Source organism: Aspergillus pseudotamarii, assembly GCF_009193445.1.
Source record: "Aspergillus pseudotamarii strain CBS 117625 unplaced genomic scaffold BDV38scaffold_66, whole genome shotgun sequence".
In the NCBI taxonomy this organism is placed as follows: domain Eukaryota; kingdom Fungi; phylum Ascomycota; class Eurotiomycetes; order Eurotiales; family Aspergillaceae; genus Aspergillus; species Aspergillus pseudotamarii.
This window is the reverse complement of record NW_022475080.1, coordinates 15,766-38,370: the sequence shown is the minus strand read 5'-3', so window position 1 is coordinate 38,370 and position 22,605 is coordinate 15,766. Positions and strand designations below refer to the sequence as shown.

General features: G+C 47.9%; 10 protein-coding genes across 10 annotated transcripts; 5 read left to right on the top strand and 5 right to left on the bottom strand.

Moving 5' to 3' along the window:
• Positions 1 to 1,096: 1,096 nt before the first annotated feature.
• Positions 1,097 to 3,053, top strand: BDV38DRAFT_184118 (alpha-mannosyltransferase). Its single transcript, XM_032052136.1, has one exon. It carries the CDS (start codon positions 1,270 to 1,272, stop codon positions 2,737 to 2,739), a length of 1,470 nt encoding a protein of 489 aa, XP_031909503.1. The 5' UTR covers positions 1,097 to 1,269; the 3' UTR covers positions 2,740 to 3,053.
• Positions 3,054 to 3,147: 94 nt separating this feature from the next.
• BDV38DRAFT_286770 (uncharacterized protein) lies at positions 3,148 to 3,640 on the bottom strand (the record flags this gene model as incomplete). The annotated part of the gene is made up of 3 exons (XM_032060746.1): positions 3,148 to 3,249; positions 3,311 to 3,432; positions 3,502 to 3,640. 3 exons carry the CDS (start codon positions 3,638 to 3,640, stop codon positions 3,148 to 3,150), a joined length of 363 nt encoding a protein of 120 aa, XP_031909502.1.
• A 742-nt stretch (positions 3,641 to 4,382) lies between these two features.
• Positions 4,383 to 5,129, top strand: BDV38DRAFT_274282 (uncharacterized protein; the record flags this gene model as incomplete). The annotated part of the gene is made up of 1 exon (XM_032057816.1): positions 4,383 to 5,129. One exon carries the CDS (start codon positions 4,383 to 4,385, stop codon positions 5,127 to 5,129), a length of 747 nt encoding a protein of 248 aa, XP_031909501.1.
• A 176-nt stretch (positions 5,130 to 5,305) lies between these two features.
• BDV38DRAFT_184121 (protein-transporting protein BCP1) lies at positions 5,306 to 6,595 on the top strand. Its single transcript, XM_032052137.1, has 3 exons — positions 5,306 to 5,564; positions 5,624 to 5,857; positions 5,918 to 6,595. The coding sequence occupies exons 1-3, from the start codon at positions 5,481 to 5,483 to the stop codon at positions 6,470 to 6,472; spliced, it is 873 nt and encodes a 290-aa protein (XP_031909500.1). The 5' UTR covers positions 5,306 to 5,480; the 3' UTR covers positions 6,473 to 6,595.
• BDV38DRAFT_184125 (chorismate mutase ARO7) lies at positions 6,566 to 8,159 on the bottom strand. Its single transcript, XM_032052138.1, has 3 exons — positions 7,596 to 8,159; positions 6,793 to 7,444; positions 6,566 to 6,736 (listed from the first exon to the last, which is right to left on the bottom strand). The coding sequence occupies exons 1-3, from the start codon at positions 7,664 to 7,666 to the stop codon at positions 6,659 to 6,661; spliced, it is 801 nt and encodes a 266-aa protein (XP_031909499.1). The 5' UTR covers positions 7,667 to 8,159; the 3' UTR covers positions 6,566 to 6,658.
• Positions 8,160 to 8,373: 214 nt separating this feature from the next.
• Positions 8,374 to 10,919, top strand: mdv1 (WD repeat-containing protein). The gene is made up of 5 exons (XM_032052134.1): positions 8,374 to 8,751; positions 8,832 to 9,429; positions 9,481 to 9,675; positions 9,725 to 10,527; positions 10,583 to 10,919. The coding sequence occupies exons 1-5, from the start codon at positions 8,668 to 8,670 to the stop codon at positions 10,856 to 10,858; spliced, it is 1,956 nt and encodes a 651-aa protein (XP_031909498.1). The 5' UTR covers positions 8,374 to 8,667; the 3' UTR covers positions 10,859 to 10,919.
• A 714-nt stretch (positions 10,920 to 11,633) lies between these two features.
• On the top strand, positions 11,634 to 14,294 carry BDV38DRAFT_184103 (uncharacterized protein). The gene has a single exon (XM_032052135.1). The coding sequence runs from the start codon at positions 12,079 to 12,081 to the stop codon at positions 14,287 to 14,289; it is 2,211 nt and encodes a 736-aa protein (XP_031909497.1). The 5' UTR covers positions 11,634 to 12,078; the 3' UTR covers positions 14,290 to 14,294.
• A 2,135-nt stretch (positions 14,295 to 16,429) lies between these two features.
• On the bottom strand, positions 16,430 to 18,677 carry BDV38DRAFT_258033 (E3 ubiquitin-protein ligase). Its single transcript, XM_032055680.1, has 2 exons — positions 17,283 to 18,677; positions 16,430 to 17,217 (listed from the first exon to the last, which is right to left on the bottom strand). Exons 1-2 carry the CDS (start codon positions 18,284 to 18,286, stop codon positions 16,689 to 16,691), a joined length of 1,533 nt encoding a protein of 510 aa, XP_031909496.1. The 5' UTR covers positions 18,287 to 18,677; the 3' UTR covers positions 16,430 to 16,688.
• On the bottom strand, positions 18,604 to 19,202 carry BDV38DRAFT_286763 (uncharacterized protein; the record flags this gene model as incomplete). The annotated part of the gene is made up of 3 exons (XM_032060745.1): positions 18,604 to 18,651; positions 18,792 to 18,875; positions 18,939 to 19,202. The coding sequence occupies 3 exons, from the start codon at positions 19,200 to 19,202 to the stop codon at positions 18,604 to 18,606; spliced, it is 396 nt and encodes a 131-aa protein (XP_031909495.1).
• Positions 19,203 to 19,966: 764 nt separating this feature from the next.
• BDV38DRAFT_296080 (agmatinase) lies at positions 19,967 to 21,763 on the bottom strand (the record flags this gene model as incomplete). Its single annotated transcript, XM_032062856.1, has 9 exons — positions 19,967 to 20,057; positions 20,151 to 20,301; positions 20,427 to 20,519; positions 20,633 to 20,850; positions 20,910 to 21,131; positions 21,187 to 21,270; positions 21,331 to 21,421; positions 21,481 to 21,577; positions 21,632 to 21,763. 9 exons carry the CDS (start codon positions 21,761 to 21,763, stop codon positions 19,967 to 19,969), a joined length of 1,179 nt encoding a protein of 392 aa, XP_031909494.1.
• Between the last annotated feature and the right edge of the window lie 842 nt (positions 21,764 to 22,605).

The window sequence follows — 22,605 nt, the reverse complement described above, 5'->3', positions numbered from 1 at the left end:
GGAGAAAAAGCAAAAGAATCAGCGTTGGTCTTAATAGTAATCCCAAGGACGGCTCACTATGCGAGATAACGAACGCAATCATGTGCCGTCACGTGCAGGGTTTCTTGTCTTTTTTCACAAGTTGAAGCAATTCTTTAGAGCAGTTCCCGTTGCACAAGATCTGCCGGCAATACCAGCAAAAGACCCACTCTCTAGCCTCCAAATGAGTGAACTTTGTTGGATCCCAAGGGAATTAAGAGCCGTTCATCCTGCAGAGTTTTGGTTTTTTAGTACTTTTGAATTCATGGCTGAAAGTATTTTCCTGAGGATCGGCGAGTCTTCACACACAGTTCTGTCCCTTTTTTTTTTTTTTTACTAATTTTCTTCTTCAATCTTTGACTCTTCCAGATCTTCTTGGCTTTATCTGATAATCCACTATTGACAAGGGAAAGCCTAGGTCCGTAGGAGATATCCACATATTATGTTATGATATCCATTCTAAAATTGGCATAGCTTGTCCCTCGGCCTATGAGCGTTCGTGAATTAAAAAGTGCCTCAAACTTCCCAAGGATGCCATTTTGAAGACCGTAGAGCACAATTGAACCCTGGTCTTTTACGGAAAGAAGCTGCGAAGGAGTGGAGCCTCGAAAAACTTAAGTTATGCGCTCTCGGAATAAGGACTCGGAGCTCTCCGTATAATCAGATTATGGAGTGCATACTGTGTTTAGTGTACACTGTGTTTAGTGTACTCCGTAATATGGTCGGCTTTTCGGTACCTTGTTTCTGCCACCGCCTTCCACACCGGGGCAGTCTTTGTTTTTTTCTCAATTTCATTGTCTATACATCAAATTTCAAACCGTGGAGAAAACTTTCACTGATTCAGGCAACAGTCTACATTCAGCCTGCTGTCCTTCGCCTTTCCCAGCTACGACGACTGTTTTGAAACCCTCTGAGGCCTGTCAGTCACTTGTCCAGTGCTAATTGTTCGACAAACACCGCCTCGGCCGCTTCGGATTGTCGTCTTCCGTTAAGAGTCGTGCAGAAAGAACCTCCTGATTTGTGTTGGGACGGTCGAAATTTCGACTCGTTGCGGCCATCGTCGCCTGCCATGCTGACATTCTTCTTTCACTGAGACTGCTATTATCTGGGATCAGAGACTGGGGGTTCTCTAGTCAATTCTTAGCGCGTATCGTGTTTCCACCGCACCATTGGGTCACATTGTGTAGGCACCCGAGTTAGATTATAACGGCATTCTCTGCCATCAATTGCAACCGACTGTCAAACATAGCAATGTCAGTCTTTCGGCCAGGCCGGCTGAGGACGGTTCTCTCAGCAACGGCCGCATTAATTCTCATTTGTACTTTCTATTTCTATTGGACTCCGCCTCCAGCTTCGACGATTCCTAGCACTGCCTTTGAAGTTCCTCTTACCGAACGTCAGATTGCCTTTTGGAAGGTATTGAGGTCAATCTTAGATGCACATGCGCCAAATTGCCCGTCTCCCACACTCGAGGCTTCTGTGAGCGCAGTCCATTTCAATGCCACAACAATTGATCCCCGTCCCGACTTGATTGTGTTCGGCGAGAATGAGCTCGACGTGCTAACGGAGGCACATGCGAATTATCTCAATAATATCAGGACGGCGAAGAGGTTGCGTCCTGCCCATTCTCCCGGAACTCGGGGTATAGTTACGACGGCTGGAGGTTCCTATCTTCCCGTCTTTCTGTCGTCCCTGCGGATGCTACGCCGTACAGGGTCAACTTTGCCTGTGGAGGTGTACATGAAGGATGCAAGCGAATATGAAAAGAAAATCTGCGACAACGTCCTCCCGGATATGGGTGCGCGGTGCTTAATACTCTCCGATGTTGTAGGTAAGGATGTCATTGAGCATTACCAACTAAAGGTCTTTGCGGTCCTCTTTTCTTCGTTCGAGGAGATTGTTTGGATGGATGCCGATTGCTTTCCGATGGACAAGCCCGAGATATTGCTCAACCATGAACCTTTCACGTCCACTGGCTTAGTGACGTGGCCCGATTTCTGGGCATCGTCGGTTTCCCCGGCATATTATAACATTTCCCAGCAGCCCATGCCTCCGATGACCGAGCGGCAGTCCTCGGAGACCGGTATCTTCCTCGTCTCCAAAAAGATGCACTATCTCACACTGCTACTCGCTGCCTATTATAACTACTATGGACCGTCGCATTACTTCCGACTATTGTCTCAGGGCGCACCGGGCGAGGGAGACAAAGAAACATTCCTACAGGCTGCGACTGCAGTGGGTGAACCTTTCTATGCGGTCAGCGAGAGAGTTCAGGCACTCGGCCATCAAACACCGGAAGGGCTTTCAGGCTCAGCAATGGCGCAATCGGACCCTATTGGAGACCATGCGCTGACGAGCCAAGGCAAATGGCGAGTACAGGACCCCTCGGTGGACAAACCTCCCCGCGTATTTTTCATCCATGCCAACTACCCCAAGTTCAATCCTGCGGAGAATGTCTTTGGGTACAAATGGGGAACTACGCCCACCCTTCGACCCGATGGCGCAGAGGGGCGCGCATGGACTGCTCCTGAAGACGTCCTGCGCCGATTTGGGATTGACATCGAGAGAGCCTATTGGGAAGAGATCAAATGGGTTAGCTGTAATCCCGACATAGAATTCAGAACGTGGGAAGGTAAAACGGGCGTATGTGAGAAAGTCGAGAGCTACTGGAACGCAGTCTTTGCGGAACCACATGAAGACGACCCGAAGTTTGTTGGCTAAAGCTAAATTGGTCCCAGTGAATACCACTCGGAATCAGTCTGGGGCCACCTGCAGCCGCTACCGACGGAGTGTTCGGCCCGACGATCCTTATCACGGATGCTGGCATAGCTAACCTTTTTGACACGACTGCGTGGCCGTGAGCGCCTACCTGAGAGTCCAAGGTACACAACACGCACTGCTCACGAAACGACGACATGGCCGATTACAATATGTATATACTTACAATTCATAATGTTGCATAATAGCAGAGGATTTAGGAATGGACACAAATATGCACGTTAATGCTACTCAATTCCCATTATTTCGTCAACCGGTACATGCTAAAATCACAAAGTATGCCATATTAAACCAACCTGCGGACGAAGAAGCATAGCCTTTTGCCGTTACACCATGACTCCCAGTACAAGTTTATTTCTTGATACCCTTCTCCCTCAGTCGCTGCTCGTCTTCTTCCTGGAGCTCCTGGTCAATCTTGGCTCCCTTTGATGGCTCATTGCCATGCAGCTTGGCCTGGTCACAAACAAGTTAACTACAGCTATCCCTCGACAATCATTCAGAAGGGGAAACATACCGGCTTAGTAGAGTCCTTCTTGCTGATCTCCGCCTCAGGGTCAATATCATCGTTGTGATGATGGCTAGGATCAGGCTGCTGTTCACGAGCAGCGAGCTTGTTGGCGATGGAGCGGTTGTCCTCTGCATTCTAGTCAGCACCGTTCCACCAACAACCATCAAATGCTTGGCAATAAGAGATGAAGGTCATACTCGAATCCAAGTTCTTATGGCTATGCTTCTGGCCCTCGTTGTAGCGGTCCTGCTCGTTAAGGATGGACTGGGGCTGGTTGCGCTGGTCGCCTGCTTCGTAGAGACTGCGGTTGCCTACGCTAGATTGGCCGGCTGACATTTTGAACAATTGAGGTTCGATTGTAAAACTCTGAAAAAGGAAGTGAAAGTGACAGTGATATTGAGTACTCGAGGATAGTTAGAGTTAGAGAGTTGATTGAATTGAGTTGGGGGATTGAGGTCAAGACGATGCTTTATACTGTCTTGTATGCTATGTTATGATATCATGGTTGAGGTCTCTGAGATCATAGGTGGGGCGCATTACAACAATATCTGGAAGGGGGACTCCAGTTACTGTGGGATTGCGCTTTGGACTTGACATGGTTAGATCATAGGTAGGTAGGATTAGTCTGGAAGCCCTTTTGCTTTTGTTCCTTTTCTCTTTTGGGGAGTTGGGTCGGGTTGGTGTGAGTTTGTTTTGGTGTTTGATCTACACGTTCGGAGTAGGGATGAGATTAGACGGATCTGGAATATCCTAAGAAAATAATTCGGCATGTTTCTATCCATGCTTTGTCATGTTTCCGCGTCTATTTCGTACAGTCAATCTTCTAACCAATTAGTCTCTACAAATCATGTGTCGATATGCACCCTGCAAAAGACAGGTGTACCTGTATACCAATATACGTAAGTGGGCACCACCACCATTGATCATCAACAACCCACGTCCGATCTCGGTGCCCAAATCACAACAACTCCAATACTACTACAATATCTCTACAACGTCACCAGCAAGACGTACCTCCAGTAACCAGAACACACGCAACCGCCCCAACCCAGCAGCACGCCAACACCAAACCCGCGAAATGTCATCAACACCAACTTCAACAACAATACCAACCCCGCAACCAGACCCCCGCTACGCCCAACTCTTCCACGACCTCTCAACCCGCTTCGCGCAAACCTCCCTCCCCCCAGAGAAATGGTACATCCTTGCCATATCTACCATAGTAGCCAGTCCGGACCCCGAACGCTGCGACCAGCTCTACCTACACCTAATCAACCAAGCCCCCTACAGCACCCCCTCAGCTAGACAAGCACTAGTCCGACGCCTCCGCGAAGCCCTCTTCAAAAGCATCATCATCGTAGGCGTGTGCAAACCCATCGAAGCAATCCTAGCAATCAGCAAATACGAACGCGAAGAAGACAAAGACTACACCTTCACGCGAGAGAACTGGCAATGCGACCAGGCCAACCATGACCGCGGCGTAGCGTGGCTGGAGAAGCTGTACGCGCGGAACACGACGGGGACGCTAGATTTGTTCCGCGCGCATCAGGATTTCGGGTGGTTATCGAAGGAGATTACGTATGGGTTGTTTTTGTCGGATCGGGGCGTTCTGGATGATCTGGATACGCAGATGGTGGTGTTGCCGGCTATTATGAGCCAGAACTTGAAGAATGAGACGCATTGGCATATTCGGGGGACGAGGCGGTTGGGGGTTAGCATGGAGGATGTGAAGGTTGTTTGGGAGTGTATTCAGCTCGTTGCTGGGTTTTATGGGGTGGCGTTGGATAAGGTACCTACTGTTGAGGAGGTGGAAAGTGATGTTTGATTTTGGGGGAATGGGTTTGGGTATATAGATTTGTCGGTGTTGCATCTTGGGTTGTGATGAGACAATGTGTTTACGACTGAATGTGAGCCTATTAGAGAAACTACTAGAGAAATGCGTTTTAAACTATTTTGTAGTTAGACCTATACGTTCATATTATTTGGATGTTATCTGGGCTTATTGACCTATATGTTGCTCAAGATGTATACTTCGTTTAACCTCCCGCGATAAAATGTACGGAAAAGGTTTAGCGAGAGCGGAGCAACTTTTATCGGTCGCCGATGAAGCCCAAAACGACGGATTTCAACAAACCAATACCCCACGAATTAACCATAGTTTCAGACTGCAATCAGAATGGGTAAACGCAAGGAAATTAAAGATAACGATGTCGAAATGGGCGGCACAGACCCCCGCGTGGACGGCGATGAGTCCGACGAGGTAAACCACCTTCGTATGCATCATGATTTTTTTTTTGCCAACACCGATGATGGTCGCAGGACATGGATATTGTGAATGTCGATTTCGAATGGTTTGACCCTCAACCAATCGATTTCCACGGCCTTAAGATCCTCCTTCGCCAGCTCTTCGACTCCGATGCCCAGATCTTCGACATGTCCGCTTTGTCGGACATGATCCTCGCGCAACCGTTGCTGGGATCAACGGTGAAGGTAGACGGTAATGAGTCGGATCCGTATGCCTTCTTGACCGTGCTCAATCTCCAGGAACACAAGGTATGCTTCGCGGAAGAAACGCCCGATATAGAGAAAATCGCTCGCTAATACCCAGAACAGGATAAACCCGTCATCAAAGACTTAATATCCTACCTCCAGCGTAAAGCGTCATCGAATCCCGACCTCGCCCCTCTTTCCCAACTTCTTTCCCAAACACCTGTTCCTCCGATCGGATTGATTCTTACCGAGCGATTGATCAATATGCCTGCCGAAGTGGTTCCTCCGATGTACACCATGCTGATGGAGGAGATTGCGTGGGCTATTCAAGACAAGGAGCCCTACAAGTTCTCGCACTACCTGATTGTGTCCAAGAATTATGAGGAGGTCGAATCGAAGTTGGACATGGAGGACTCGCGGCCACAGAAGAAAAAGAAGAAGTCGGGTGACAAGGTTGAGAAGTTCTACTTCCACCCTGAGGATGAGATTCTTGAGAAGCACACGCGGTGCTTCGGGTCTATCGAGTATACGCATAAGCATGATGAGGGACACTCGGATTCGAAGCGCGCGTTCCAGGAGCTGGGTATCAGGACTAATGGAAGTCTGATGTTGTTCGATGCGGATAAACTCGAGGGTGCAATCAACGAGATGAAGGAGTTCTTGCAGCCTCCAGTATGAGGCTGATGGTTACGGCATGGTTTTATGAAGTTAGAAAAAAGTTCCTCTGCGCTTTGTCCATAGCGTGTCTATATCCGATTTTTGACAATATATTAATAACTCTATGGTTTCCTTTGTTGGGGGGGTTAAATATATTCATGCGTTAAGGGCTGGTTCTATCTTCGTAATGGTTCGTCCATCATTCATTTACTCCCATTGGGTTCCCTTCAGGCGTTGCATAAGGTATTCAACCTCTACCACCTTAGTCAAGGGAATGACATATTCCTAGACGGGATTAGCAAGTCGCTAGCTTGAAACGGGAAGGGAGAAGTAGTTCTCACCTTATACATGGCAACCACGGCCTCCACGTTGATCTTGGAGCCGGTCTCCGTCGGGAATGCGGGATCAGTTCCGTAAGTCTTCGCCTTGAGCGCCAGTCTCTCCAGCACCTTCCGCTCGACCTTTGCGTCGGTAATAGCGTCATCGATCCCAGCCCGATCATTCGCCTTGATCATCTTGACGAACCGCTCCGGTTCCTTCTGGAACTTCGACTCGGCCACGAACTTGCCGAAGTGAATGCGCCGAGACAGCGCCTGCAGACAGCTAACGTCGGCGGTCGCAGCCGACCCATAGTTCTCCTGCGTCTCACCGCGATCCTCACGTCCAAATTGCGGACAGACAGCGGGGAGAATATCCTCAACGTAGCGCTGTTTGATGATATCATTGACGTTCACATCATTGTCATGAAGGATCTTCGGATACTTCAGCGGCGCTAGAATCGGTTCTTCAAGAACATCCGGAAAGAACGGATATTCGTCCGGGGACTGGTAGCGACGCACGCGCGACTGGATACGTTCCTGCTCGCGGAGCAGATAATCCATCAGAGGGATGTCATCGTCGGGAATCTTGACGCCGCCGGGAACATACACGGGCTTGTTGAGGGGAAATTGGACGCGCTCGATCAGGTGGAAGGTGATGGTGTCTTCGAGACGGCTGTAGCATTACACATGATCAGCTTCAGGGATGTTCATCACAGGGATTATTTCGGAATTCTGTGGTCGTTTTGGTGTCTGGTCTAGACGGTAGCCGTGCAAATGCGGGGCAAAAAGTGTAAGCCGTGAGGATTAAATGCTTTGTTACTTACATCAATTGGAACCGGATATTGGCTAGATCCAGAGCCTTGGAGGCGTCTGAAAGGTCAATGGCTGTGTCCATGGTTCTTTTTTTTCTTTTGTGTCCCTTGTTTGTTTTACTAGTAGTTGGTTGTGGTTTTAAATTTCTCGTTCGTTTTTTTGTTTCGGACAAAGTGAGTGTTTCCTGCGGGGCCCCGATTGCGCAGAAAGATATTCCTTCTGGTCCTTAGGCCGGGGAGGATGTATGTCTGGTAGCAATACTTTGAGGGTCTCAAGAGTTATATTGACTTCTGCTCAGATAAGCATAGGCTGACAGTTAGTAACTGGGAAGTCTATCATTGAACTATATATTCTAGTTGCCAGTTACGAGTGTTTTTATACCAGGGAGTCCCCTTCCATAAGACTTCCTAAACCGGAGTACAGAAACCTGAACTCAGCGCCAGCGTCGATTTAGGGAAAAGCGCTAAGCCACCGATCCATTATTTTTTTTTCTTTTTCGCAAGGAAAAGAAAGGAACAAGAACAAAAAGACATAATTAGATACTAGTAGTCAGAAAGCATCGACCGAACACCAACCGAAAGCATCACATTACCAAGGATAATAGATTGATATGATGGTCATTCTTAATGTTACCTCTGGCTGATGCCGTCATGTGGTAACTTTGGTTTGCAGGGATTCAGTATGAATACTTACGGTATTACAACTTATAAGGCCAAGCATTAAGAATGGATTTGGACTGGGAAAAAAAAAGAAAAACAAAAAAAAAAAAAAAACAATCTGAAGAAGTTGCATACCCACATTTTCTAAACTTCCACTAAGCTCACAAACACTTCACACCGTCTTAATCGACGACTTTCATGTGCTACGGTTATTAGCCCGCGGTAATATTACGGTACATCGTTCAGGTTCCGGCAACGCGGTAATTCATCGCGTGCAGCTCCAGCTGAAAGTTCTCTTTCCAGAGAGCCGAAAATTAGAGCAAGTGCACTGCCGACTTTACTCGACCTTCCCTGCTTTGCCTCCCCCCTCTTCAGACCTTCCGCATGGGCTTTTAACTATCCGATAACTGCTCAGGTCGGTGATATGGACAAACACCGTCGCGATGAGTCGCCTTCCGGTCTGTCAGATATTGTCGAGCATGACGGTCTTCTAGGGACCGGCCTGACGGTAAGTCCCTACGGACCTCTATCTGTGCCTGTTCTCTCAAGTCGCCCAATTATCCGCTGATAGACCCTCCCGGTACTCAGTCCAGACATATCGAGGCCTTTGGGAGGAAAGTAACGTCGACAGCCGGCCATCTGATGGGCCCTTCGGCCGACGGAAATCCCGCTCATTATCATAATGCTATGGCGGATATTCAGCGCGAGCTGCGACGGCCCAATACGCAGCGCAAAGTATTCGCCTTGACTCAAACTACGCCGACAGATCTTGTCCGCTCCAAACTGTCGACTTCCGAAATTCAATCGCGAGCTCTCTCCTCTCTCCCCGACGACCTCCTTGCGAACATCCCCGACGACAGCAGCTCCTACTCCCTGTTTGAAGGCTTTCAGGCCTCCCAAGACGATATCGAATATAGAAAGGCCCATCGACGGCGCACCTCCAAATCGAAGAAATTGTTGAAAGATGGCGAAAGCCTGGCGGCCCTTCCGTCCGCTCCGGCGGAGTTGAAGAAGGAACGTGATTTGTTAAGTCGCCGCATGGAACTGATGGGTGTGCGCAAAAATATGTGTAGCTCGGAGATACACGACATAGACAACAAGATCGCAAACCTTCACAACATGCGCAAGATTGTTTTGGACCGGTTGGCTGGGCTAGAGATGGAGGAGGCGGAATTGGAACACGAACGTGGGTGGACTAGGCTCGATCATAGCAGTTTTATTCTGACTTTGGAAACAGTGACTGAGCTCGAAAATAAACTTGAGGATATTGAAGAGGAAACACCGGAGGCTTCTGCTGTTGTAGGCACTCCGAAATCATCCGTAAACGATGAACCGACGACCTCAGAGGATCCGGCCATGGACGCATCTTTCATGTCGGAATCGATTTATCAAAAGATCCCATCGCCGAAGAGCCTGAAGCATAAATCAAAGAGTACGCCTCTTCGGACCGTTTCCATTGGACTATTGGCTAATCCTTTTAGGAAAACGGTCTATGCCTGTTTTACACGAGCACTTTAGTCCCGGGTCCTTGATTAAGGAGATGGAAGCGCATACCGATATGGTGACTGCTATTGATTTTGACTATCCTTTCGGCACAATGATTACCGCAGCGTTGGATGATACCGTACGAGTTTGGGACCTCAATGTCGGAAGGTGTACTGGGTTTCTGGAGGGGCATAACGCATCGGTCCGATGTCTTCAAATTGAGGACAACATCGTGGCTACGGGCTCTATGGATGCCTCGGTCAAGCTTTGGGATTTGAGTCGCGCCCGCTCTAGACCTCGAAGCAGCCGCATTAACAAGCATGAGGACGAGGAAGACGCTGCCGATGATGCTTCCCAAGTATCCCACTCGACAACATTAGAGGATTGCCATGTATTCTCATTAGATTCCCATGTTGGTGAAGTGACGGCACTCCATTTCCGAGGTGACAACTTGATATCCGGCTCGGCTGATAAGACCCTGCGTCAATGGGATCTCGTTAAAGGGCGTTGTGTGCAGACGTTAGATGTTCTTTGGGCTGCCGCTCAAGCGGATACATTGAATGGAGACAGCACATGGCGACCATCTGGACGCGTGCCAGACGCATCCGCAGACTTTGTGGGGGCGCTTCAATGTTTCGATGCCGCCCTGGCTTGCGGTACTGCCGATGGCATGGTGCGTCTGTGGGATCTGCGCAGTGGCCAAGTTCACCGTAGCCTTGTTGGACACACAGGCCCTGTTACATGCTTACAGTTTGATGATGTGCATCTCGTGACAGGAAGTATGGACCGTAGTATTCGGGTATGTTGCACGTTGATTCTGTGAGAATTAGGAAGCCATTGCTGACATGTTTTAGATCTGGGATCTCCGAATGGGATCCATCTACGACGCATTCGCCTACGACAGACCTGTCACCAGCATGAGGTTCGACGCGAAACGAATTGTGGCTGCCGCGGGAGAGAGCGTGGTGAAGGTCTACGACAAGGCAGATGGCAACCACTGGGACTGTGGTGCCGGCGTTGGTGCTGATGAACAAGGTCCACTTCCCGCGACCGTCGACCGAGTGTGCCTCAAGGATGGATTTCTCATTGAAGGTCGCCAGGACGGTCTTGTTGGAGCGTGGACGTGTTAGAAATGATTCCATGAGGCATTGGCTTTCGAACGTATTTGGATGTACATGCGAGTACTTGCCATTATATTTTCTGCGAAGTCTCAAGAGCATCTTGAATGTGTATATTATATGTCAGCAGTGTTCTAGAAGCGAAATAAAGCTGTCCAGGACCGACAGCACTGTAAAATGGTTTTGTCAAGTGGCCATCCTTTAACGTGTTGAATATGGGCGAATGAGATTTGAATTAGAAAGCACATAACGATGCTGAAACAAAGGAAATATCGCGCGACCTTTGTGTTTCCCCAGCCGTTCCAGTCCTTGCTATAAAAAAGGACAGGTTGCGATTTCATCCGTTGCCAACTGGTCAATACGATTGTATTTACGAAGTACTCGCGATGACATCGAACTTATTCCTGCCTTCCGTAATTTGGGTGGGGCGGACAAGTCACGCTTTACTGGATCAGGGATTCTAGTGACTTGCATACCAAATTACTTACTCGGACTTCGCGACAGCATCAACACCGCAAATTTAGCGTTTATCACCCCAGAACGCGTGCGACTATGGTCGCAAAGCATTGAAAAATTGATTGTGGTTTTTCAGGTCTTTTTTAAACCGTTGGATGTTCCGCAAACTGTACGCTGGTGTTATCCATCAGTAATTTCCGCCCGCGTCGCATCCGCGCGCCGTGTTCCTTTCTTGTGGATGAAAGCGAAGCCTTATCACTCACTACCTCGAAATCACAATTAAGCTGTTTCTTTGATCTCTTTGATCTACTTTACTTGAGGGAGCTAAAGGGGCTGTTGTGTGGGCGGCTCTTTGTGCCGCGGTTGTGGTGCGCCTCACTTCAACTTTAGGAAAATTCCATCAAGACGGCGACTCAGTCAACATTCTAAACTTCGCATTCTAATCGATGTGAAACACTTGCTAGCTAACTATTCACTGAGCTGCCAACTATCATATCATACTCTCTGACTAGTTGTTCCACAACCGCCGTTCAGTGTTAAATCAGATCAGTGTTACTATACCACAAAGGTGTGGATGCGACAGCATTCTGATCCGCTTCCAAAGGCTTACTGTAAGTGTATGCTTTGCTTTCTCTCAAGTTCCAAGTACACCGAAGCCTTTGCGGCGAATACCTCTTCACTTCATCCCATCTTGCCTAACACTGCTCCCAGGAAATTTACCTTGCGTTGATCTCTCAAGGCGAGGTAGACGTTTTCTTCAAAAGGAGTCCATCAACATGCCTCCCAAGCGCGCTTCTACCCGGCGTGCCGGAGCTGTGACTCGGACCTCTGACCGTGGGACTCCTTCGTATATCCCTAGCATGTCAAGTCCAGATGCGAGGAATCCTGCCTTGCCTGATATACCGACCAAGCAATCCTTCGCCTATGGTTCATCAACAACACCAATTCTTCCCCGTGAGCTTGCAGCGAAGCCAAGGATGAACCTGGTTGAAATGGCCACCAATATCGATGAAGGCCGCAGGGTGGCCCAAGATCGAGACATTGGTAGACCTTACTTGAACACGCGCTCACGAAGGCAATCTGTTTCTGCAAGCTTATCCCCTGTTCGGCGAAGCCGGCGTGAACCAACTCCAGATCAGCTGCAGCTGCTCGATTCGCTACGTGAAGCCACGATGTCCCCTAATCCTAATGGTCAAGACCATGCAGAGCAATCTACTCCCACTCCTACTCCTCCTATTCCACACACTCTGTCTACAGCATCCAGTCCCGCTACCGAATCGCTTACGAACCCCAAATACCCTGTCTTGACTACTGACCAACTTTATCCGTCTCCACTTCTGCGATATGGATCACCTGCTCGGAATGCAGTCTCGCTGAGCTCACCTAATTTTGCAACCTCTATCGACAATGAATCAGTCATCTCGTGGAACGTAGAACGTGATATCCATGAAGATGACCTGCAACGAACACGTCCGAATGGGTATCTTGATGGGCCACATGGAAAGAACATTACAGCCCCTCCTCGTCGGTTTTCAGGATTCGCTTTTGCCCAAGAGCCTATTGAGGAAGTCGATGAACCGACTACACAGCTCTCTATATCCAAATCACGTTCTCCCGAGGCTGCGACAGTTGATATTCAGCCTAAGCCTGAACCGCTGTCAGAGTCTGAAATGGTGCCATCGCCCGAGTCCACGCCCTCGCCCGAACCAGAGCCTGAGCCGGAAAGGGAGCCTGAGCCAGAGCCTGAACCTGAACCTGAACGTGAGCGTGAACCCAGGCCCCCTCGTGCTCCCGCTCCAGCGTCCAGAGTTTCATCAAAAGCAGAACTTTCTTCAGCCCCCACCAGGACAATAATTCCCAGCAACCCTATCCGGGAGACTTCATTTGATGAGAGCACGTATGAGAGCACATCCCCGTTACGAGAACGTGTCAAAAGCAATGTGCGCTCAGTGGGGAATGCAGCAATTGGTTTCCAGAAAGGCTTGCCTATCAGAGCAATCATTCTGGCGGTACTAACAGCAGCATTCATTTTCACCGCATGCTTTTTTGGCGACCAAATCTCCAGCATTTCCTCCAGTATCGGCTCGCGCCTTCCCATATACGGAGGCCCCTTTCGCGATTTGAATGCTACTGCATTGCAAGCTGTCCACGGTCTTTCTAATCAAGTGGTACGCCTTGGAGAGGAAGTGTCCTCGCTGTCTAAGGAGGTGGATGTCATTAGATCCGAGGTTGAACATATACCTGCCCCCTCCACTATTGTTCAACCAATACCAGCTCAACAGGAGACTCCAAAAACCAATTTTCTATCTATAGGCATGGGTGTTCTTGTCGATCCGTACAACACTAGTCCCACATCTGGACGGTCTGCAGGCTTCCTCCAGAAACTCCAGTCTCGATTTTTGGCGACAGACTCGCAGCGAAGGCCGGAGTCTCCCCTTGCAGCTTTGACCCCCTGGCAGGACGTTGGAGAATGTTGGTGTAGCAAGCCTCGCTCTGGTATGTCTCAGCTTGCACTGCACCTGGGGCGTGAAATCGTACCAGAGGAGGTGGTCGTAGAACACATACCGGAGGGGGCAAGCATCCGGCCAGAAGTTGCACCCCGGGATATGGAGCTATGGGCTCAATTCCAGATTGTCGATGAATCGAATCCTGACTTGTCTTCTTCCTCTCCTATGCCTTCCCGCAAATCAGGGATGTTATCTGAGCAATCTTCTCTCCACGACCACATCATTGATACCCTGAGGCTGGCATACAAAGGTGAACCCGAGAGTGCATACTCGAACGACGAACTCCTGGGCCCTTCATTCTATCGCGTCGGACAGTGGACTTACGATCTCCACGCCTCGAACCATATCCAGAAATTCGAGTTAGACGCTATCATTGATGTTCCAGCGATCCGAGTAAACAAGGTGGCTTTCCGGGTCAAGTCGAACTGGGGTGGAAACGATACATGCCTGTATCGGTTGAAACTATACGGCCACATATAGGCGACTAAGCCTACATCTCAGATACATTTATGTTCCTTTTCCTTATCTGGTCTTGATAGGAGGTGCTTCGCTCTAAGAGGGGAAAAGCGGTGTTATAGCGCCCACCAGTTCCTCGTTCTCTTCCTGGGTTTGTTCGCTTTGATTTGCAATTCGACTCCATCATGCAGTTTGGCCTGGGACATGATACCCAGTTGCACGTTCCGCTTACTTTGATATATCTACTCATTCTTTGGATGCATGGCACAGCATGGAAGGGGCGTTAGGGTCTAATTCGAGATATCCAACTCAACTTTTAGTATCTGCATTTTAGTACAGCTCCAGCTGAAATATTCTTCTACGGTTTATACATACAACATCTGTTTCTAAACACTAATCGGACAACTCTAAGTAGTCTTTAGAAGGGTAGTGTATATTACTGATCGGTGTATCCTTCCAGCTGGAATCTCAACACTTACGCAAGTTATACTATAATCTACAAAGGTAAAGTCCTTAAATATAACGCTACCTCAATGAATGGTAATACTTTGATCTATAGTATAAATGATTGTCTATACGATAACAGAGCGGAAGTACACTACGCCGCAAATAACTAAACTCGTAAATCAAAAATGGAGTAAATATTATATTACAAGAATCTACAGAGGAAGCTAGGGCTATTCAGTACTAATTACTAAACCAGTTCTTACTCACCCTGACTATATACTAACTAAAAACGAGTCCAGCTGATCTATAACGACGGTGACTGGATATCGTAGCCCTAGCTACGACACCCTGTAGATTGTGGTCGACGTGGCTCGAACTAGAAGAGACCTAGGCATTCATATCCATCCAGTGATACGTCCCTGCCAAGTACTCCTACCACCATTTCCTTGCTTAAGGTTATTCATTCCTTGAGTACTCTATTGGTATATTTTGTCTTTGAGCCATGCCAGCACTAGCATAGTAACATCTGCCATGAATGCAACCACATGAAAACTCCCCGCGTCTTGTTAAGATGCCGCTCGAAACAAGTCTGTCTACTAGCATATCTCTGGAATGTTGTCAGACAAAATAGCCCGGCGTTTGCAAGTGCTATACAGTATGGTGATGTCTCGTTTCGTATGAACACAGATCGTCATTTCAGTGGGGTTGATGTAAAACATCGACTTTGGTCGGTTCTCGGCGCTCGACGTGCGCTGCAAGCTAGAGGTTTGAGTTAATAATCAATCACCTCACAGCCTTTCAAAGGAAAAAATCTACTTGCTCGAGCTGGGTCGGCTGTTCAAGCGTTCTGCTCTCCAGTCCTTCTCTTGCAGAACCTATTAATATATAACTCTTAACAAGAAGCGCAGAGTACCGGTTCGAAGTTGCATAATAAGATACTCTGGAGGACTAGCCCTACCTCGACTAATATTCTATATATATATGCTACATTCCGGGTACAATCACCATAAGCCAGTACAAATACCAGGAAAATACTTTCTCAAGCAACCGCTTGATTCTTATTAAGAAAGCAATAACGCTTGTCTGGAACCTTATCCTAAGAAAGGGATCCGATACCAACGTCCCGTTCTCTAGTTCCGAACTATCCCATATTCTTTTCAAAGACGACACCCTCTGGGTCAAAAGCCGCTACAAACCCATTGACGAATTCTATCCACTACAGCACGTACGAGCAAGCAAGCTCTAATGCTGGATGGGGATTCCAATTGAGGTAACATACCGGTAAATGTGACAACTCCGTTCCCATCTTCATCCATTAACTTAAATAACTGCCTGGCCTCCCTCTCGTTTACATCTATATCGTCGGTGTTGTTCACATAGTCAACCAACTCGTCAAGCGTGAGGGTGTCTAGTAGGTATGGCACATGAGCTATTGGAGACAGTACTTCTATAGAGATGGCACTCACTGTCCTTGCGACCGCTTCTGCCCTGGTGACCGTGTTTGTCCTTTCAGATCGATGAAATTAGCGTCGGTGCAGAATGGCTATTTTTATATACTCAGAATCCTCTTGAACAGCATTCTCCATTTATGAAGCTCTTCTTTTGAAAGTCCTTCCTTTTGTGCCTATTGTTGATCAATAACTTCATAGAAAATATATTATGAAGATATTGTATTGAAAGTAGACCACACGCCTTCGGTACAAACCAAACAAATGCTCCAACTTGCCGTATGTCCTCGCAATTTAGCATTCTAGCAATGTATCACACCCTCCCCTCCTATTATATTAAATATCTCAACGCTGAAAGGAAAATAGAAGAAAAGAACCCGCTAGAAAATGCCAGAACACGGTGGACCTTGATGGTTTTAGAAGCTATAATGAGTCACCGTCCCAGGCAGTAAGGAAATAAGTTCAGTTGTCTTGTTGCGAACAATAGAACAATGGCGTAGCCCTGAAATGTTGATACTGTATTTACCATTAGAGCCTATTCCTCCTGCACCGATTGCAAGCCTGGAGCCTGCATTGCCGACATTCAAAGATATACTCCGGGAGACGATAATAGCATTCCTCACATCTGTGAGGACCACGAACATATTTCCATCTGTCATGCGTGCATTCGTGGTTTTCTCGGAGCTCCTGGATTGTCTGTGCAACCAGAATATCTCTTTCCGTCTGTGCACGGGGTACGGGTCTTTCCTCAATGAATACGGGAGCTTCTACTGCTGCTGCTGCTGCTGCTGCTGCTGCTCGAGGCTCTTCCTCTTCTAGCTCATACGTTTCTGGTAGATGTCCAGAATCTAGCACCTGCATCCCTCCCACTTCAACTACAGCGATATCTGGTTCAGGCTCAGCGATTTCCGGAGCGGCGTCGGCTAACGGACGGTTTGCTTCTCGATCGATGATTTGATATGCACGAGCAAGAAGACGATGCTCATCCCACTGCTCACAATTGCAGCTTTTCCAACGCTCTCCACAATTATAGCAAAATTGGGCACCACAACGACAGCTATCAGCCTTATAGTTAGTTCTCAATCATTTGGAAAGCAAAAAAAAATAAACATGACCACCCACGTCATGTGATTGCAACCATGAACCAGTTCCACCAATCGCCAACAAGAGTAGCAACGTTGCCACCCATTTTCTTGCGCGAGAGCTAAAAGGTGCTGTGTAACTCTATCATTTGGGCAATCCCCTAGATGTGCGCGTCCTTTGCAGCTCGTACAGGTCGTTCGACTACAATTGGGACATGTGGCTACGTCATCCTCGATATGCGATGCGTTGATGAAAGTCGAGCACTCATGAGCGTAGCAGTATGTTCTGTTCGGAGTCTCGAACTCGATTTTCTTCTTCTCATACCGTTGTATGAGGTCAGCTTTGAGGAATATGCGTGCAATGTTTACGTTGATGGGCTGTCTGCAGCAGCGCGGGGGGAATAGAGACTCGTCCATCATTGAGGCGTTGAACAGATCTTCTAAGCAGGAACGACAATACTCGTGACGACATGGTACACGTGCGATGTTGACAAATTCCACTTCGTCTCGGCACGCTACACAGCGATGTAGTGGGATTGACTGGCGGCCACGTTGTGCTGCCCAAGCAGACGATTCAGCTTGTCCAGTCTCTTCCCTTGTTATTCCTACACCGCGAACGTCCTTGGAGTCTTCTCGACCAGACATGTACAAGATCTGGAGTTTATCCAGAGTCTCATCGTCTAGGGCCGTCGATTCTGCATTTGCCTGGTGATCTCCCGGAGCCAGAGCACATCCATCATCTGTCCAACGACGGGCAAGATCCCGATCTTTAGCAGCATTTTCTTCCTCCAAGACACTATCATCCAAAAGATTTCCATCAGCTTGGACCGCGGCAGCAAAGCTCATCGCCATCCGCCTATCCAAGAGAAACTGGGAGACACCTTCCAACTCTTCATTCTGTAACTGAAAAGCCAGCTCCTCATCAGTGGGCTCTCGAGATTTACCTTTGGAAGATTCAAAATAAAAACCGGCATCTTCGAGCTGCAGCTGAACGATCAGATCAGCCGTAGACTGGTCGATTCCTGGTTCAAGTACGCAAGCCATCTCTACCGAGCGGTGTTTGACAAAGTCTAAGTGGGCCAAAGGTGTGAAGGGGGTTTATGCAGGGATGGCATTGAATGTATCATAAAGAATGGTTGTTTTACCCCGCGCTTAAAGCAGCAACGAATAACGTGATCCAGAAAGGGAACGTTCTATGCAAGTGTGCATTCCAACCCAATACCCATTGTGGACCAATTGATCACGGGGATTAAATATCAAACACCTGTTTCTGATAGTCGCTTTCTATCCAGCTAAATTAACCCAGTAGTCCATATCTGCGGAAGAAATCGGTCTGGTAACAAAGTCTAGAATGCCCATCCTCACTGATCACACGCTCGTTTCGTTACAACTGCAGACGGCAGGCCGTCCTGTATCATTAGTTAGCACATTAGACTCATGAATCGTACTAATAGTCATCACTCACGTCCTATTTATGAACACCTCTGTCAGCGCTGAATTATAGTAGGAAGGTCAATCGACCTAGTGCTAGCATTAGATTGTCACTCACGTAGCAGATACTGTCTTCTTGAAGAGAGTAGTTTCCCTCCAGATCTTCGTAAACAGGAACCCGATATGTTCGTTCGTCGCTAGTCTATTTGTTCTATATCAGCATCGCCAATATACCCTGCCTCACGTAACAGGGGCCATTACTCACAAGAAAGACGACATAGTTGATACCGGCCACAACCTGCTTAGTGACACCGTAAACATTACCAATCCCGAGTTTGTTTACAGCAACGTTTATGGCACCATGTGCCCCGCCATCATTCGTACAGTCAGTATTGATGAAAGAGCCGGGCTCACTTTCTGCTGATGGAATACCATAACTGTCGACGCATTTGGCGGTGTTGAGATCCTGGGATGAGACCAAAACAGTGCAGAGCACGGAGGAAAAGATAGTGGTTAGGGAGACACGCATATTGGGATTATAGTAATCTTTGGCACTAGTCGTTGCTTCTTTGACTTTGGATTATTTTCAGATTGAAGATATTTCCTGGTTTTCTGAGAGACCAAGCACGGCTTAAAAAGAGATGAGATGACCTCCGTAATTAAAGTATAAAGTACAAATCCTAGTCACTTGACAAGCCGATGCAAAAAGCCTTCAATAGTCTGCTGTAGAAAAGACCTGACAGGCAATAGTTATTAAAGTATATTCCCGTTTTGAAAAGACATATATTCCTTGGGACAAGATAGGCCAGACAGGGTATAGTATGCCTTTCTAATTACGTATATGATCTGCGGATTATCCACTAGTGAATTTCACCCTTCTCTTCTGTGTAATCTGACCCACTTGCATTATCTGGGACGGCTATTTCTATACGTTAACCCAATGACGCTATTGAGAATAGTGGATAGGGCTCGTCAGTCCCGGTGGGGTGGAAGATCACCATTCTTCTTCAGAAAGAGTTGCTAAAGCAGGAAGATTCTTATTTGTCTGTGTTTCTAGCTAGAAAGTAATGCTAGCCAGTTTCCCCACCTACTTATACATAATAATCTACATCAATAATTCAGCATCTAGCTCCTGTGTAGGAGTGATAATCCAATGTGTTAGATAGACGTGTATCCAGTTTAACTGCATAATAGACAGTGACAGTCCGTGATTTAACAAAATGAACCCCAGTAAACCAGCTAACCACCCATTTAACTCATACCATCATCACCTATACACTTTCAAAAAGAAGCCTACAACTCAACAGACCCCTCAGAATCAACAGTCAACGGCCCCTTCTTGACCATCATCGTAAGAATCTCATAAAGCACATCCGCAGCAGCCCTAGCCACAACTCATTAGCAAACCTATCCAAACGAAAAACAACCAAACAACTATTTGCAAGCAAGAAAAAAGAAAAAAAGGAAGTGGGCATACATAGTCGACAACTCGGCATTAGTATCATAAGCAGGTGCAACCTCGACGATATCGGCCCCGATGAGATTCAACCCATCCAGACCACGGATGATCGTGCGCAGTTCGCGGGTCGACCAGCCGCCTGTTTCGGGGGTGCCGGTTGCGGGTGCATCTGTAAATTTTTAATATCTCCTATTAGTCATTGTGTTGGGTTTCGGATGGTTTGCTTTATATGAAAGAAGGGGCATAGGTAGTATGTTGAGGTGAACTGGCTTGGGTATGTTGGAGGGAACTTACAGGCAGGATCGAGCGTGTCGATATCGATGGAGAGGTAGACGGGATTTTCGGTACCGACACGATCGCGGATTCTTTTGATTATACCGTCCGTGCCTTGTCTTCGTTAGTATCTTTTCTTTTCTTATCTTGGCGTATTGTATCGTGTGCTTAGATGGAGAATCATGATGTGAGAGTGACTGGGGTTGCGGGGGAGGGGAAGCATGTACCGATGGTATCTATCTCTCTAGCCTCGACAATTTCAAACCCACAGTATCCATCATTCTCATAATCCGAGGGACCGGAGAGGGTAGTGCGGATCCCGGCATGGATATTTGTGTCATTCTTGAGGAGTCCTTCCATCGCCGCATGGTAGAAGTAAGTTCCATGGTTAACGGAGGCGACCTGGCTTGGGGAGCCACCGAAGACCTTTGGTTTCCAAGAGTCGCTGCTGGCATGTTAGCTCTGGGATACAGGGAAAGCGAGAAGGTGGAGTTGACGACGTACAGATGGCTGTCGAAGTGAATGACACTGACAGGGCCATAGGCCTTGTTGATACTGCGCAGCAGGGGCAGGGTGATAGTGTGGTCGCCTCCTAGGGTGATGACGCGTGGGAGGGTCTTGCCTGCTCGCGAGAGACCGTATTCGTTTGCGTCAGTGAAAGGCTTGCGCATTAGGATGCTATTGTGGCCTTCTTCGATTTGTTGGATTGCCCAGGCGTTGTCGTAGCTGGGGTTGGTTTGTTAGTTCTGGGGTGCTTTTTGGGGGTGGGGTTAGGGCATACGAGGTAACAGGGATGTCGCCGCAGTCTATGACTTTTAGATCACTGACGAAGGGATTGGCTTCTAGGGGAACGTTGTAGCCGCCGCTGCAGGGTATCAGTATTAGTTCTGTTCATTGTGAGCAATGGCTCGGTAGATAGGCGTACTAGAGATTGAGGCGGCGGGAGCCTTGTCTGATGCCGCTGGGGCCGAATCTAGCACCGGGTCTGTAGGAGGTGCCAGTGTCGAAGGGGGCTCCTGTGATCATATTAGTTATGTCTAAAAGAAAACAGTAGAAGTTGATGGTCTGGTCATACCTATGAAGGCAATATCGTACTTCTCATCCTCGCTGGAGAGACAGGGGAAGTAGGGCAAACGAGCGAAAGTCGAAATGCCTGAGAAGACGGAGTCGGCCTGACACCGTCAGTATGAAAGTATAAAAAATAGAGACGGCAGTTGCACACATACCTGAGTACCGCCATCTCCTGGCAAAGTGTTATACCACAGTTTCTGGTGAGGACCGGATATGGAGGTTTGGTGCTTGCTATGAGCAGAAGCCACAGCAGACAGAGCAAGAAGGCTCACTGTTGTGACGAGCATGTTTGCACTGATGCTTGATATGATTGCGAAGAGAGAGGGACAAGTTCAATGCTCATTTGATTAGAACGCTGGGATCTGTTTTCTTGCATGATGGAGGGAACAAAACTGCTATTTATGTGACCCTTCACGGCAATCGTACATTTCATTTCCTGAGATCCCTTTCCCCTCGCGGACTCCTGACCAACTATAGCCCTGGTAAGCCCATACTTTGCTTTGACTACTTCTTTTGTGCAGTGTTCGAGAACAGGCAATCACCATTTACGTCCCAGGATCAACGGATGGACCAACCACACATTGAACCAGTCAAGGGACAGAGGAAAGTCACCGATAAACCTTCAAGATTCAATCTTGGATAGGATCAATGAGATGCAATCAGCATCCGCTCCACTCCCTACAACTTCCTTCTTTGGAGGGTATTTGGAGTGGGACAACCTGGGTATTTACTATCTCTATCTGAACATGCAGCCGAATGCAAGGGTTGCGATTCAGTTTCCCAAAACGGAAAGTTTGAGGAGAAGACACACGAGAAAATCCTCATGATGTAAGCCCAGAAAGGGAAATTAGATTTAGTAAAGGTTACCAAGAGCGTTAGTGATACACACTACACGTCGGTTATCAGTGTTGTCCTTATCGCTACTATGAATCTCTCGCATGAGTGGACGCTCGGCTTCTTATCAATGAATACACCACCACTAGCTTCAACTTCTAGAACGTCTGGTCTGTCCTCGGAGAAATTGACATTTTTCAGTCTGGGGTACAAGCGCTAACTTGTTGAAGCGGGAATTCTTGGCCAACCGAACTTCCCATTTGACACTGAGACATGAGCACAAACAACTCTGCAT